Below are 16,521 nucleotides of genomic sequence, written 5' to 3'. Positions count from 1 at the left end.
ACCCATCTATCAACAACAAGCGATCAACCCAGTCCACTTTCCCAATATCGGACACCATTCTTGTAAACCCATATCTATCATCAACCCAGTCACTTTCCCAATATCAACCATTCTTGTAACCCACCCATCTATCTATCAACAACAAGCGATCAACCCAGTCCACTTTCCCAATATCGGACACCATTCTTGTAAACCCTATCCATCTATCAACAACAAGCGATCAACCCAGTCCACTTTCCCAATATCGGACACCATTCTTGTAAACCCACCCATCTATCAACAACAAGCGATCAACCCAGTCCACTTTCCCAATATCGGACACCATTCTTGTAAACCCTACCATCTATCAACAACAAGCGATCAACCCAGTCCACTTTCCCAATATCGGACACATTTCTTGTAAACCCATTCATCATCAACAATCGATCAACACAGTCCATTTCGTAATTCTACTACTAGTAAATCGGACACAATTATTGTAAATCATCAACAACAACCCAACCCAATCCCATATCACAAAGCAGGATACAATTCATGGCAACACACTGCGCCACTTGTTAAAGGAAACGACGCGGATTTTCAGGGAAATGTATTATTGACATATTAGCAACTAGTATATTACATACTGCGTACATGTGACCACACCACGTGACCGAGTATTGCAGATAATACCATTGCCTGAATATTCCTGGTCAACACACGGCAGATATCGTCGACAACAGCCGCCCACGGAAACAGACACAGCCATGCCCGAATACAGTGAAGGTAACATTGGAAAAACTTGTCAACATACAAGTTTGTAATTATTGAACATTCAATTTCGACTAAGTTTCAGTCTAAGTTCAAGTTTTGTTTTCCTGTTGTTTGTTGCTATTTTGCTGTGTTTAAAATGTTTGTAAGTGTGTATTCAAAGTTTGTTTTCATTTAGGTACCTTTTCATAGCATCGGTAATTTTAACTTACCTGGCTTGTTTATCCAGCCAAATTATAATAAATTATAATGAATGTAATAATAAACAACATATAACGAAATCGGGGATTTGGGGTCGTTACCTGGCGGTTGTCATACTTGAGACAAAGCATAAACATTTTTTCATCGTGGTCAATATATGTTTCTGATTTAAAACGATATTTTATCTACAAAAACAGTGAATGTGCATTGAGAGAATAGGTAGATTGAGTGTTGATGTACAAATATTAATATAGGTACGTCGGATTGCATTGAATGTTTATATACTGAGGGGAGGAAATAAAGGAACTATCAATTGTTCCATTATTCTTTATCAGGTACTTCGCACGTTTTGTATTGCACGGTGGGTGATAAACATGACAAACTGGGAGTAAATGAGGGGACGATGAAGTGGCGTTCCCTTATTTGTTTCCCTCAGTAAATTTTAGCAATGGCCTGAGATCTATTTCACAAAACGATCGTAGTGCTAAGGTGATCATAACTCCCATATTTTAATATAAACTTACGCTAGTCGCAGCGCTACTATCACTTTGTGAACGGGTCCCAGATCACGTTCATCACTAGGTTAGTCAACTCGTTCTAAGATTTCGAAAGCGAAAGTTTGAGAGCACGCACTGCTGTCACTGTGAGTTAGCTTCCGTAACTCATTTGTGCCCTGTTACAATTGTTCTGATGTGAATGATTTATTGTCCAGCGCAACGATTCTCCGAATCCAGCTTCAAAGGATCAGGGTTCGACGTTTCACGTCAGCAGACAAACAAACGTATATAAGAAGCAGAATAAAGATTTATATAATTCACTATACAAGCAACGGCTGGGCTACCGTTTATTTGGAAATGATTGTGAGCCAGGTGGTAGCGTATGTGGAATCTAATGTGCAACCAGGTCATTGCCTACATACAGATCTGAAGTTTATTCAATAGACGGGTCACCGATCTATTATTCACGTTGACAAGGAGCGCCATAAAGAGACTTCATTCTTCATTCTCAGAAAACACATTTACTGAACAATTTATTTAACGTGGATATCTTGAGTGAGTGAGTTTAGTTTAATGCCGCTTTTCTAGGCAATTCTATAGAAAGGTATTTTATCAACATGTATATAGAATCTCCATAATTATAAAACTGGTCTTACACGATTTGTTTAAGGTTTAGGAAAAATGTCAAATCAATCAATCAATTTTGATCAATATCTATATTTCCGTAGTACAATCATACATATAGTTTAGGCAACTGACATTTGATAAAGTAAATACTGTAAAATACAAAAACGATTTACATGCACAATCGTTCTAAGTGCGGTAGGTTTGAACAGTTTACCAAAGGTTATAATGTACAGATCTTATGTTGTTAACAGTGATAGATTGGTTCTCAAAATAGTGGTAATCTGGACATATACAGATAAAAATTAAATTCGCCTTCAATTAGGTTTCAAATACACAATTTACAGATTCTTTTTCCCTTTCGACGCCTATACATCTACCATTTCTACGAACAGTAGAACATCGCAAACATCGTCGTATATTTCCTCACATTCATAGATGACGGATATACTTCTTTGTATGTGAATAGCTTAAACCTAATGTTATAAAGACCTATATTATACACGGATACGCCATCAGTCCAATTCTGAGTATACATGTCAGTCGTTATTTAGTTGATAAACAGAAAATGTGGAGTCTTATACACTGCTGGGGCGGTGGGTAGCCTAGTGGTTAAAGCGTTGGCTCGTCACGCCGAAGACTCGGGTTCGATTCCCCACATTGGCACAATGTGTGAAGCCCATTTCTGGTATCCCCTGCTGTGATGTTGCTGGAATATTGCTAAAAGCGGCGTAAAACCAAACTCAGTCAGTCAGCTTATACGCTGCCAAACCCAGTAGACAAAAGTAAGTGTTTTACATCTAATACCCAGTTACGTTTTCCATTGTTATCATAAAGTATCATCAACATTTTTGGGTAATCTGCAGGATGGTAAATTCAATATTGTTACCCCAAATTTGATGACTTTCATGTGTGATTTTATAAACACCATAAACCATTGAATTATAAGTGCTACTGTTTACACCCAGAAATCACTTCATCTAGTCAAACAACATCTGGTTGTCACTTGGTCACTTGTCCTTCAACCAGCATAGCACATGCCCCATATTCTCAACCGGGTGAACGTTACGCAATGTCACAACCGGATGTGAACTGTGAAGGTTACGCAATGTCACAACCGGATGTGAACTGTGAAGGTTACGCAATGTCACAACCGGATGTGAACTGTGAAGGTTAAGTAATATCACATCCGGTTTTCTGAATGTCGAAGTCACACTCCGGCACAGCTATGACTAACATAACATCACTGCCACAGGCTAATTTGCATATCACGTGACCGGACTTTTCTCTTGATTGTCAATAAACGCGCATATTCATAATAAGAAGAGACTGGACTCACGAAAGCTTTTCGGTGCTATCTTCATGACGTTTTACATTGTTACATATATATATTCTTCCACAACTGCGACAGTAAGGTCTATGACAGTACATATTTAGATATCAAACTGGCTGCATCGTTTGCTCTCCATCAGCTTCGATGACAGCACGTGGAGCCGTACAACCTACAAAAACAAAGGATCGCTACGCAAATCGAAATAGTGTTACACGCTTTTTGATATTTTCTCAGTGAAACTAAACCATTCTATTAAAGATGATTAGTTAGATGTGTAGACTCGTTAAAAATGAAAGAGCTAAGAAATCTGTACATTATATTGAATTGACATTGCAAGATGTGACTAATCGTCACATTTTTCTGGCCTGTGGCAGAGGTACTATGCTGGCTTGCCGAACGGAGCTCTGGGTAGGAGAGTGTGTCGAAGTGTGACGTCGAGGGTGCCTTGACATTAGATATGACTCAAGCAATAACAGTGATATTGATATGGGGAATGTTTAATTGATTACACCATTTAGAACAATTTACAATATATGTTACATCACAGTGTGCCAGCTTGATGTGAGAGGGCGGCCCTGAATAAAGCAAGTTTTAGATGCTTAAGGCGATCCCTTTTTGGAATGGGCTTACTGTCAGTTTTATTATATATTCCGAACTGACACCTTAGTTAGCTGGTTTTAACGTTTGTACACTAAGTTAACATTTATATATACGAGGGAACATTCAAAGTCTCTAATTACACTTACATTCATGACCAAATTCTCTGCTTGTTGGTATTTCTTTTTCTAATTACAAAAAACAGTCGATATGTCCCCTCTGATCATATTTATGATATTTACTACTCACCCACCTTAATACCCCGTTTAAATACCATTAAATATCCCCTTTGCCACGCCCTTTCTGGAATAAAAGGCCTAAATGTAATCTTCTGACAGTCCCTTAACCGAATTACTTTCCAGCATTGCAAAATCCATGTAATAAAGCAAGTCTAGACTTAACTATGATTCCTATCGCATTGGGCTCCTTTTCCCTATATAAGTTATCATAAATATGATCAGAGGGGACACATCGAATGTTTGCTGAAAACATTAAACAGCCATATAAGAATTCCGAAACAGTTTTGAAACATGTAAAAACAATTAGGTATTTTGGTTAATGAAGATTTATAAAAACCTATTGACCTTGTTTGCTATGTAACACAAACAAAAAACGGTGTCGTAACCCACAACATTTTGGATTCAAACCCAAGACTAGCTCCTAGGGTGTACGTATATCACGCTCAAACAGTAGAAAGATTCCCGTGCATTATTCACTCACTCATACAAGCAATTTCTGGTGATAGAGACCCCCGCCCACCACTTTCCCAAACACAACAAATCTGGGTCACAATATCTACAATTCCACATTTATGGGTCAGTCATCGTTGTAACGAAACGTCCCGTATTGGACACCAAACACTGGTTGTATATATTTCCTAAATCTTGGCCCCGTTGCACAAACCGAGCTTAGTACAACATTGTAACCAGAATTCGGTTATCAGGCTGTACTAAGAAAACACGTCAACGGTATTCTGGCTCCCATGCCAACAGTACCGGTGATCTGTGAGACTCTACCAATATTTACAAGTACTTTCTGATAACGGTATTGTTAAGGTCGCCAACATCTTTTTGACATGTGTTATTCATTAGTCCACCACCTCTTATCTTTCAGTATTTGCTACTAGATATGAGGTCAGTATTAGACAGAACCCAGTTCTTGGAGATGCTTACGAAACGTTAGGCCTCTGTTTTGAGCCGTTTGGTTTTCAGGTTAAGGTTACCAAGTGATGGTTAACATAAATAGTAATAAAAAATAACTATTGCTGAATTAAAACAGATAGTTATATTTATTAATATATACTCTTTGGAGTTTTCTTTCGTATTACTGAGGGGCAGTCGGGTAGCCTACAGCGTTCGCTTGTCACGCCAAAGACCCGGGTTCGAATCCCCAAATGGGTACAATGTGTGAAACTTATTTCTGGTGTCCAGCGCCATGATTTTGCTGGAATATTGCTAAAAGCGGTGTAAAACCAAACTCACTCACTCAGTCACTTTTGTATTACTGAATGAGCGAATGTGTGAGTAAGGTTTTACGACGCAATATTCTATTTATATCCCCAGGAATGGGCTGCACACGTTGTACTCGTTTTTGGAACTGAACATAGTTCTTCGGTGTGACGTGCTTTCGCTTTAACCATCAAGCTATACCCCGCCGTCATTAACCACCCAATACGTATTTGATTTTGTTCTCGCCTAAAACCCGGGTATAGGAGGTTCCAATGCTACGAGGAAAGTTACGAGATCTTAGGCATACGAGAGCTTTGTGAAACGAGGCCCTGGCCTTTTTGTCTGAAGTTCCCATTACCTATCTAAAATGTTTAAATATACATGCTGATAGCTTCTTTTGTTAACAGGCTATCTTGGTTGACATTTCAAACTCTTCACTTTATATTTAAATCAGAAAGAATACCACCAGTATTTCTTACATTTTCGGCAGGGAAATCCGTAAACCAAGTATTACAAACGCCTTCTTTTCGTATTATCTGACTGAGCCCTGTGCTTTCCCTATTGACCTCGTGAGTCCAATAATGGCTTCTATAACAATCAAACCTCGGGTCTCCTGACTTCAAGGACATTTGTGTCTATCGTCATATATCAGCGCAGCTGTTTGTTGTTTAACAAGGGGACATATTCTAGTGAGTGAGTGAGTGAAATGGGCTTCACACATTGTAGCCATGTGGGGAATCGAACCCGGGTCTTCGACGTGACGAGCGAACGCTTTAACCACTAGGCTACCTCACCGCCCCGGACATATTCTAATCTGGACTCCCCGGGTTTTTTTCAGATTTATCAGTTAAATTAATGTAAGAAGTGACCTTTGGGGTCATTAATGTCCAAATCATTGCAATACATTGTAACCGCTCATTTCCGAGTGGCTGTTAGAGTGAGTGAGTGGGATTTTACGCCGCTGTTAGCAATATTATAGAAACATCACGGCGGAGCTCGAGGACACCAGAAATGGGCTTCAAACATTGAACTCATGCATGTAATCAAACTCGGGTCTTCGGCGTGACAAGCGAACGCTTTAACCACGAGGCTACCCCCACACACACACACACCCGTCTCGAAATTCTTTTATTTAGGGTACTAAGTAGGGATACGATATATGAACGATAAGACAGTTACAAAGAAGTTGTTCATACAAATATCTTATCCACATTCGGTTATGAAAATGTTACATTTGATCACTTTCTAAACGATATTGTGTAGTTATGAATGTATTATTCTTGCGCAATAACATTTCCAACGATCTTGGGGACCGTTCATAATTTATGGCTAGGGGGGTGATGCTAAAATTTATGTACAAAATAAGTGACCCCCTCTGCATGTCATGTACAAAATCAATGACCTCCCCTTCCCCTTCCTATAATTTCTAAGCATAAATTTAAACGTACTTTTATGCACAAAACTGCCGACCCCCCTGGTACGTGTGTACAAAATTGATTGCCCCCCACCCTCACACACACACACACATACACACACACCTCCCCAGAACAAAATGGGTAACCCTACTTAAAAATCATCATCGCACGAGGGCTGATAGTTAGTGTCATTGAGAGAAATGCATTATTTATTTTCAGAGAAGTGTGGTGTGAAATAGTGCCTTTAAGTCCATTGAGATTGTGGGTCTACAGCCCACAATGATGGCCGTATATGGCGATGTAATGAATCGGTTGGTTAAAAACACAATTTTCTGTAAAGAAACAGAACAACGGACAAAACTTGATTTAGCCAGGTAACACACCACCCGATCAAGCTAATAACGAACTGCCGGATATAACGAACATTTTGTTCTCGGACCATTGCTGTATAACTACAGTTACAACGAACTAAAATTAGTGGTCCCTTGAGCTCGTTTTATGTTTAATTTTGTGTCAGGATCTGATATGAGTTCGGTTGAAAATCTGACAGCACCATACCGATGTCCGGGTTAGTAATTGTTTGTGTCTGTGTCGCTTTGGGATTTATTCTGAATGAGACAGACGCTCTCACTCTCACTCTTATAAACCCACCCGACCCACTCACTCACTCACCCAAACCCACTCACTCATAACCCACTCACTCACACACCCATACCAACTCACTCACTCACTCTCACATAACCCACTCACTCACCCAAACTGACACTCACTCACTCTCAATATCACCCACTCACCCAAACCCCCTAACTCACCCAAACCCACACTCACTCACTCACTTACACCAGGTGACACGTACTCAAGCAACTACTGACGTCACATGGCCGCTATCACGCGTGTATTGCAGCAACAACTGCCTATAAACATTGGGAACATGTTAAGAATACACCGCCGAACACGTTGTAGCTCAATGCAGCAGCATGACAATGTAAAACTGTTCATAGACTAAAGAGAGCGCGGTGCGGTTACCGTAGATGTTTAAGCTTAAGAGAAGAATTGTGAATACCCACGTCACTAGATTTTTTATGAGCGTAACAGCCCCTGTACCGTGTATTGTTCCAGAACAACTTCAAAGTCTCTTGGAGAAGAGCCATGAGATGAAAAAAATGGCGTACTGTCCGTACAGCAAGTTCCGAGTCGGGGCCGCGCTGCTAACAGCTGACGGTAAAGTGCTCACGGGTAAGTCAGAGTTATCGCCCTTCATAAGACATCGCATCGCCCATCGGCTTTGCGGCGATATTCTATTATTAGAACGTTAACGAGCGCATACATGACCAGCACTTGTTGCTATACGAGTAGTCAAATCCGACTGTCGAGTGAACACGATCTGACAGGACACAACGGAAACTGATCCTCGAAGTTTAACATGTATATTTATGAATCCCATGGAGTTTAAAATTGTGCATTCTGTGGCCTGTGTCATATACATTTTGATAAGAATATGGTTACCTTACTAAATCGACATACCATGTACAGAGCTACACTAAACCTTCCAGAATGCTGATTGGACTGGGCGGCCAAAGAAGCCTCGGACACTTTTGTGTTTTGAGAGGAACTATTCGTTTTTATTCCCACACACAACTGGACACACCTTGAACATGCAGCTTCAATGCGAACTGGAAACGTTTGAGTTCTCTGAATTATACATTTGAGGAATATTATGTTTGTGATAAAAAGTATGCCCGAATATTTCATTTAATTTCTACCACAAGTTGTGGCGAATAATAACAAGGGGTCCCAGTCTGCCTTTGCGCAGTATGTTTACATTATTATTTTACACCGGTTCCTGGCTCTCTCTGCGCTACAGTTGTAATGAGACATTTAAAGACGAGCCCAGTTGACATGTTGCGGGAACGTGAACACCAAGAAAGTATTAATCGTGCCTTATTTAAGATCATATTACGCATGTTGGGTTCAGTATGATGTCATGTTATTTTTGTGTGTGCAGGTTGTAATGTTGAAAATGCCTCATATGGCCTGACGATTTGCGCCGAGAGGACAGCCATTGTCAAGGCCGTATCGAAAGGTCATCGGAAGTTCGCAGCCATTGCCATTGCAAGGTAACATTAATTAGCCGTGTGTATTGAAACTGGAAACTATTTTCCTTAAAACGGCGATTAATTGACATCGAAGTAAGCACAGCTAGCACTGTGACTCATCCACACAAAGTAGAAGTTCCTAATTATATATAGAGTATTAGGTATTTAGCTTGGTACTCAGCTGCTCACAGACAACAGAGGACCGGATGCGTCGTCTATACAGCGACGGTGGGGTAGCCTAGTGGTTAAAGTGTTCGCTCGTCACGCCGAACACCCGGGTTCGATTCCCCACATAGGTACAATATGTGAAGAGCATTTCTGGGTGATATTGCTGGAATATTGCTAAAACCGAACCCAAACTCTCATCTACAGCGAAACCACTGCGGTTTCTTGTTTAGAATGGCCGGTGCCTTGTACTGAGGTAGTGACTGCATGGATAGGGTGGTCAACCTTTCTGGTTTGGTTGATGGCGTGGATGGTTGATTGTAATGTCAACCACAGGCGTATCTGTCAAGACTGGATTATTTACAGGCTGTCGTGATTTAACTGTGATATTACCGAATACGACAGTTAGAAACAAAACACAATTAGCATTGTGGTGTGGAAATAAATGTCGTCTTATTAATAACGAGTGATTTTCTTGTTTAAATGACAAACTACTAAAAAAAATGAACATAATTCAGAATTGGGAAGAAAGAAGTGGCGATGAAGGTTATCAATAAAAAGAATTCAGTTCGAGCTTATTCATGACATATTGATATTTTGTCTCGTTTACAGCGACATGAAAGAAATGATTGTGCCTTGTGGTCTGTGTCGACAGTCTCTGGTCGAGGTGAGCGTTATTTGTATTGATGTCATTTCACACGAGTCTTGCACTCGGACCCTAGGAGATCTGGGTTAGAATTGATCTACCGTAACCCATGCTTGTTGTAAGAGGCGACTAGCGAAAGGCTGTGTTCGCACATTGGTTGTCAAATGTCATCGTATCCCAATTGCGTAGATCGATGCTCATGTTGTTGATCACTGGATTGTCTGGTCCAGACTCGATTATTTACAGACCGCCGCCATATATTTGGAATATTGCTGAGTGCGACGTAAAACTAAACTCACATTCTCACCCGGACCTTCACGGGTATGGTAAGATGAGGGTACAAAGAAAGCAACAACATTTAAACACTAATTCACCTTTGCGATTTATCATTATTATTATTGTTTTTGTTTCTATTATCATTGTGTTTGCCAACGCTACTATTATTACTTCTTAGACGATAAACTATGTGTATTTGTTACAGTTTGGTGTGGACTGGGATGTGTATATGACGAAACCGGATATGACGTACGAATTAATGAAAGTCAAGGAGTTAGTTCCCTTGGCGTTTGTTCCTGCCGACCTTCAGCGAGAGAGAACACCGGCGAACACAGCAGGTCCTTCTTAAATAACAGTTTATTCCAAGCTCTGTGACCTTCTGTCCTCCGGTGAAGCAACATGGAGTCATATTTTATAATTTATAGTATATTTCATTTTTGTACTCTTCACTATAGTTGCATCATACGCTTATCATTCAGTCGCGTACGCTGGGATAGTCGTTAAAGCGCTCGCTCGTCACACTGAGGACAAGGTTCTATTCCAAATATGGGTATAATGAGTGAAGTCCATTTCTGGTGTTCCCTGCAGTGATATTTCACACTAAGCTCATTCACCCACTCACTGACTCATTGAGTCTCAGTCATGAAGCATTACCTGACCTGTCCTTGAAAGAAACCTGTGTGAACATTGGTCAATATGAATTAATAAATGATCCTTTTCAATGTCTTGGTCATTTTGTTTCCTAAATTCCATCTTTGCTAAAGACAACGTCATAGAACACACTCTAGCACTCTAGTACACCCTCTTGGATTAAACTACATCCGGCTCAGGAACGACCGAATATATAAGCTGTCGACAACCAAAATAATATATATTCCGGCATTCGGAATTATCGGATAATGTTCGAGATACAGAAAATATAATAAGCTTGTCTGAATGTTCTGTTCTCTCGGAGAGAATTAAGAAGCCACGCTGACTGGACGATTAGAAAGTTTATCTGGGTCGAGCTTTTATTACTTTTTACGCTGACAAAGGCAATATTTCAGCAACACCACAACCGTCATTTTGACAGGAACAGCCTTATCGAATTATCCATGTTTCGAGACAAGCAGAAAAGTGAATTTGAAAAAAGCAAAAATCATGAGATATTGCTTCTTGTAATGTAGTGATCTTTGCCCCCATACCTCTACTGTATCATAAAATAACATGCATGTATCATGGAATATGGAATAATTAATTCATGTGAGGGTTCCTGTATGGAATCATGGGGGAGCTGTCTAAGTCGCCAGTCTAGAAATTCAGCGAGGTTGGAGGTGCCGGGATCGAGCCCACCTGTGACCAGGTGTAAAAAACATTGGAGTCAACTTTGTGTGCAGACTCTTTCAGTGTTGTCACAACCCCTAGTGTACAGTACACAGCCCTGTGCACTTAAAAGAACCCACGAATCCGTTGGTAGTTGACCAGATGGTGGCCACATGATTATGTGCAAACACCTAGTTGCGGGTACAGCAACGTGCAGTGAACTTGGACAAAGTGATGTGACTATGTGTCCCAGTCCACCCAGCTGTGAATGGGTACCTCGTAAGGATGGAAAAGCCACATTAACTCGGTGCGCCTAGTAGGGATCAAGAGTTGTTTGCTCCCCAGGGAGTTGAGATTGATAATACGATGTGCCGTTGACATTGACATCCAATGATCGAGGGAAAACAAGCGCCTTTTAGCAGTTGTACTGGATATCGGCACTATACAAATATTTGTATGTATGTATGTATGTATGTATGTATGTATGTATGTATGTATGTATGTATGTATGTATGTATGTATGTATGTATGTATGTATGTATGTATGTATGTATGTATGTATGTATGTATGTATGTATGTATGTATGTATGTATGTATGTATGTATGTATGTATGTATGTATGTATGTATGTATGTATGTATGTATGTATGTATGTATGTATTTTACTGTGAGGGTTCTCACCAATGTATCCAGGTATCAACGTTAATGGGAGCTACGTAAATACTTCGAGTTATCAAAGGTTCGAATCAACCGCAAGAAACGTAGTCTGGTATCCACAGGGACTAAGTTTGTTTTCGTGACAACAGAAAATAGAGTTTACCCCAATTATGGCAGGTGACAGTTGTTTCCAAGACTTCCAAGACTACTGTCCTGAATACGCTTTTCTCCTCATTAACGGGAGACGCCTTGTTTATCAAATTCAGTTTATAGAGGATGAAATTGCATGGTTTCAAAAAAGTTTAAAACAGGGTGACCGGTGTTGTTTAAACTTTTTTTTGAAAAACGTTTTTTGTACTTTTTATTTGTTCACCATTAAAGAAAATATGCCGCTGTTTTGCCGCAATGATGATGACCCGCATCAAATATTTCATGTGTACTTTCTTATTGTAATTAAGGGGCGGTGGGGTAGTCTAGTGGTTAAAGCGTTGGCTCCTCTCGCCGAAGGCCCGAGTTTGATCCCCACATGGGTACAATATGTGAAGCCCATTTCCCGCCGTGATATTGTTGGGATATTGTTTAGAGCGGCGTAAAACTAAACTCACTATTGTTTTTAAATCTAGTCAACCTGAAGAAATCCAACCTGAAGGTGAAAACAGTTTGGCCATTGTTATGCGCTATTTTCCATCCGTTGCGGTTGCTCAAACACGCCGATTATTATTACCCTGGATAACCCAAGCTGCCTGTGAGGCCCCAGAAGGTTAATAGCCACATGACTTATCCCACCGGGTACCCTTTTTCTGCTGGATAAACAGAGGCAATTTATAACAAACTCACTTGTCTAAGGTGACACCACATGTGTCAGATGTGCTTCGTTGTGGGCGGGACTGAAGTCCTAGAAACTCTAGGACTAAAGCTGCCAAACACGGTCACCTATCCAAGAACTCTCCGAGCACAACGTTGCTTAACTTTAACTGATTTGTGGCCTTAGCACCACCTTCTGAGTGAGTGAGTGAGTGAGTTTAGTTTTACGCCGCTTTTAGCAATATTCCAGCAATATCACGGCGGGGGACACCAGAAATGGACAGAACACATTGTGCCCATGTGGGGAATCGAACCCGGGTTTTCGGCGTGACGAGCGAACGCCTTAACCACTAGGCTACCCCAGCGCCCCGCACCACCTTCTGAAGCATCATATAATAATCAGTAGTCCACATCAAATGTAACCTTGTCGAAAGGGGTAAACTACCAGCACACGTGTTATTTTCACATCTTTAGTATCAGTGTGTAGCATACATGGAGTTCATCAAATTCCCCTTGTCAACACTTACCGTCAAATGTGCTACCTTTGCAATATGTTTCCAGTTTGAGCATATAAACTGACGTAAAAAAGAAAGTTCACACCTAGTGTTTTGGGGATTATTTTTCAAAAAATAGAAAGTGGATAGTTTGAAAAGTGTTTTGACTGTGACTGACAAGATATCGTACCCAAATGCGACGTTGGAACGTAGACGCTTCAGTCGATGTTGACGGAGTCATGACATGACCCGAAATGGTCGACACCCACAATCATCCCTTCATGGTGTTCCTGCTGATTCGGTGACAGACAGAAGGGACAGATTAAACCAGTTGTTATATTTTCACGTTATTGCTTCTTAATTATTAGTAGAAGCATAGATAATAATTATAGATCTATGATAAAGGCCTGTTTAAGGATACCCACCCGTGAAAATCCGGGTAGAACTGATCTTCAGCAACCCATGCTTGTCGTAAAATGCAACTAACGGGATCGGGTGGTCAGGCTCACTGGCTTGGTTGAGACATGTCATCGTATCCCAATTGCGTAGATCGATGCTCATGCTGTTAATCAATCAATCAATTTATCAATCCTTCCCCTCTCCTGGTATACGCTCTATATGGATAGATTGAAACAAACACACAAATCAATACAAGAGTGCGACATCGTCACCACTAGAAGCGCTAATACAATCTTCAATGAATGACGTCATGGCTTCTGACAGTGACCCCTTTGATCCTGTCTGTCGTTTTAACATATTGAGAAAGTATGAAAGCCTTTCTGAAACAATAACTATAGATGCCACCGCGTTTAATAGTTTTAATTATTACCCACGTGGTCAACGTATGGGTAGTTGCATATTAATCTCGTACGTCACACGAGTGTCGTATCGCGTTGACCTGTGTCGTAACGACTTGACCTGAAATTCTAACGATTTGATTGGATAACTGATGACCTCTCAATTAGGTCACATTCTGACGTAAGTATTTTTTCATTCATAACAAACACGTGAATTCATTCATTCTACAACTTACATGCATTGTGGGAATGTAAACATTGCGAACGTTGCCGTGTCGCTGTTTAATTGTGAGTCGAACTGAGACATTATATCTGTCGAAAAACATAAACGCAATGTTTCCACCAGTGATGTCAGCCGAATGAAGCAACTGGAAACCAAGAAACGAGGTGCAACGGAGTAGTTTACTGTAGGAGGCTGTACGAGGCGATGACGACTGACATGCATCGTGACGTCGGTTACCATGGCAGTGACGTCATTAGTGTGACGTCATGCAAATATTGTACTACAGTACAAAACTCTTCCGCAACCTCTTTATGAAACCGGTTTCGGTTTGAAACCAAAAACATAACAAAAATACGCTATTTTGTCAATTTAAATGCATGTAAGACGTGGGTAATAAATAAAATACCACACTCGGTCTCATTACATACGAATTATACGAAACTCGTGACCTTCCTATGCTATCTGACCTCGCTTTCGCTCGGTCAGATACCATAGGAAGGACACTCGTTTCGTATAATTCGTATGTAATGAGACCGAGTGTAGTATTCTTCTCTATGTATCGAATACCGACAAACCATGTTTATGATGATGATTAAATGTAATCTTTTTAAGCCCAATAAGCCCTTAAGCGGCGTTAAACGACAAACCCTCCCAATCAACATACACCTTCAGTCGATCTTTGAAGTGTCGAACGTCGCATGACTCGAAGAATTTACGTAGGTCCCTTCAACCTCGCTACAACGGTGTTTGAGGTGAGGTGAAATTGGGTTTAACGTCCTGATTGAGAATATGTCGCTCATATAACGACGTGCATGCGTGTGTATGTGTCTGTGCAGCTGCTTGTACTAGCCCAGACTGAAGCTGGTTTTCTAGTGCTAGCCCACTGAGATACCATGCCGCAGTGAAGCATGAATACCCCACTCAGACACATTATACTGACTCCGAGCCGACTAGTCCTGGTTGTACCCATTAATGCCGAGCGCCAGGCTGGGACCAAAAAGTACCATATTTTAACGTCTTTTGGTATGACGCGGTCGGGTATCGAACCCGCGACCTTCCGCTCTCCGGGCGGACGATCTAACCACTACACCATGGAGGCGGTCCAACGGTGTTTGGACCTGACAATTTGCACTGTACTACAACTACGATTTATTCAAACATATACATACGTATTTACTAAATGCCAACTGCAATTACCCCACTACTTCAGTCACAAGTCTGAGTTTATCCCACTGGAGATCATGTGACGAAAGTTCATTATCGAATGTCGCCTACAACATCAAAATACAATTGTGTTTTTCTCATGTGTCGATCTGTGTTGAAGCACGCTGGTACATAAAAAGATGGATCAATGGCAGCCCGGAGAGACATGGTTAAATAACATGTCATTGTGACATGATACTGGGACACTCCGCCCAACGTCGACCATACACTGCGATAACGAACGGCTTTTTAAGATGTATTTTACTTGTATGAGACAAACACCCTCTTATCTCCCAGTAAGAGATACAAGAAATGAGGTCAGTTTAAGACTGGAACCCAGTTTTGAGAGACGGTAACAAAACGTTAGGCCTCTGTTTTAAATAATTTGGTTCACGGGGTTTTGTTTCCGAGTTACAACACATACAATTACTTAAATGGTGTGTTTTCCAATGAAAGCTAAAGGCCTTTGGATTACTTTGTACGTTTCACTCTCGTCGTAATGATAATGAATGTATATAGTATCCCATGGACATGAATATGTGCTCACTGGCGTTGTAATATATAAGATACATTCGGAAGTTAGAGAACGGTGTCAAACGTTTTGTGGAAGAGATGGGATTTAACGACGTCTTAAACTAGTACTGAAGCCATGTAGATGGTGTCGTAACTGATGAAGATTGTTCCAGAGATTAGGATCTGAAGCTGAGATGGTTAAGACACCCATTGCTATGTTGCTAATTATGTCAGTAGAATGTAGATCTGGTTCACAGAATTTATAAAATAACGACAAGGTTTGTGTTCACGGACCAGATGTTATGAGTGAGTGAGTTTAGTTTTACGCTGCTTTTAGCTATATTCCAGCAATATCACGGCCGGGGACACCAGAAATGGGCTTCACTCATTGAGTTGGTTTGAGTCAGGGCAGATATTACGGTCACTGTTATGGGCAAGAAAACAATTGTGTGCGCGTTGTTTGACAGGTTGTCAGTTCA

At 40.7% G+C, this 16,521-nt stretch overlaps 1 protein-coding gene across 1 annotated transcript; it reads left to right on the top strand.

Annotated features, from left to right (window-relative positions):
• Positions 1–666: 666 nt before the first annotated feature.
• Positions 667–10,774, top strand: LOC124265874 (cytidine deaminase-like). The gene is made up of 5 exons (XM_046700726.1): positions 667–765; positions 7,985–8,101; positions 8,871–8,982; positions 9,739–9,793; positions 10,254–10,774. The coding sequence occupies exons 1-5, from the start codon at positions 747–749 to the stop codon at positions 10,395–10,397; spliced, it is 447 nt and encodes a 148-aa protein (XP_046556682.1). The 5' UTR covers positions 667–746; the 3' UTR covers positions 10,398–10,774.
• Positions 10,775–16,521: the final 5,747 nt, after the last annotated feature.

Source organism: Haliotis rubra, unplaced genomic scaffold, assembly GCF_003918875.1.
Source record: "Haliotis rubra isolate DU_JTF1 unplaced genomic scaffold, ASM391887v1 Scf122, whole genome shotgun sequence".
In the NCBI taxonomy this organism is placed as follows: domain Eukaryota; kingdom Metazoa; phylum Mollusca; class Gastropoda; order Lepetellida; family Haliotidae; genus Haliotis; species Haliotis rubra.
The sequence above is the reverse complement of the archived record's forward strand: the minus strand, read 5'-3'. Positions and strand labels throughout refer to the sequence as shown.

Coding starts and splice junctions, on each gene's coding strand:
- LOC124265874 (XM_046700726.1), top strand. Junction 8,983..9,738: donor GCAGCCATTGCCATTGCAAG/GTAACATTAATT, acceptor TCTCGTTTACAG/CGACATGAAAGAAATGATTG. Junction 9,794..10,253: donor GTCGACAGTCTCTGGTCGAG/GTGAGCGTTATT, acceptor TATTTGTTACAG/TTTGGTGTGGACTGGGATGT.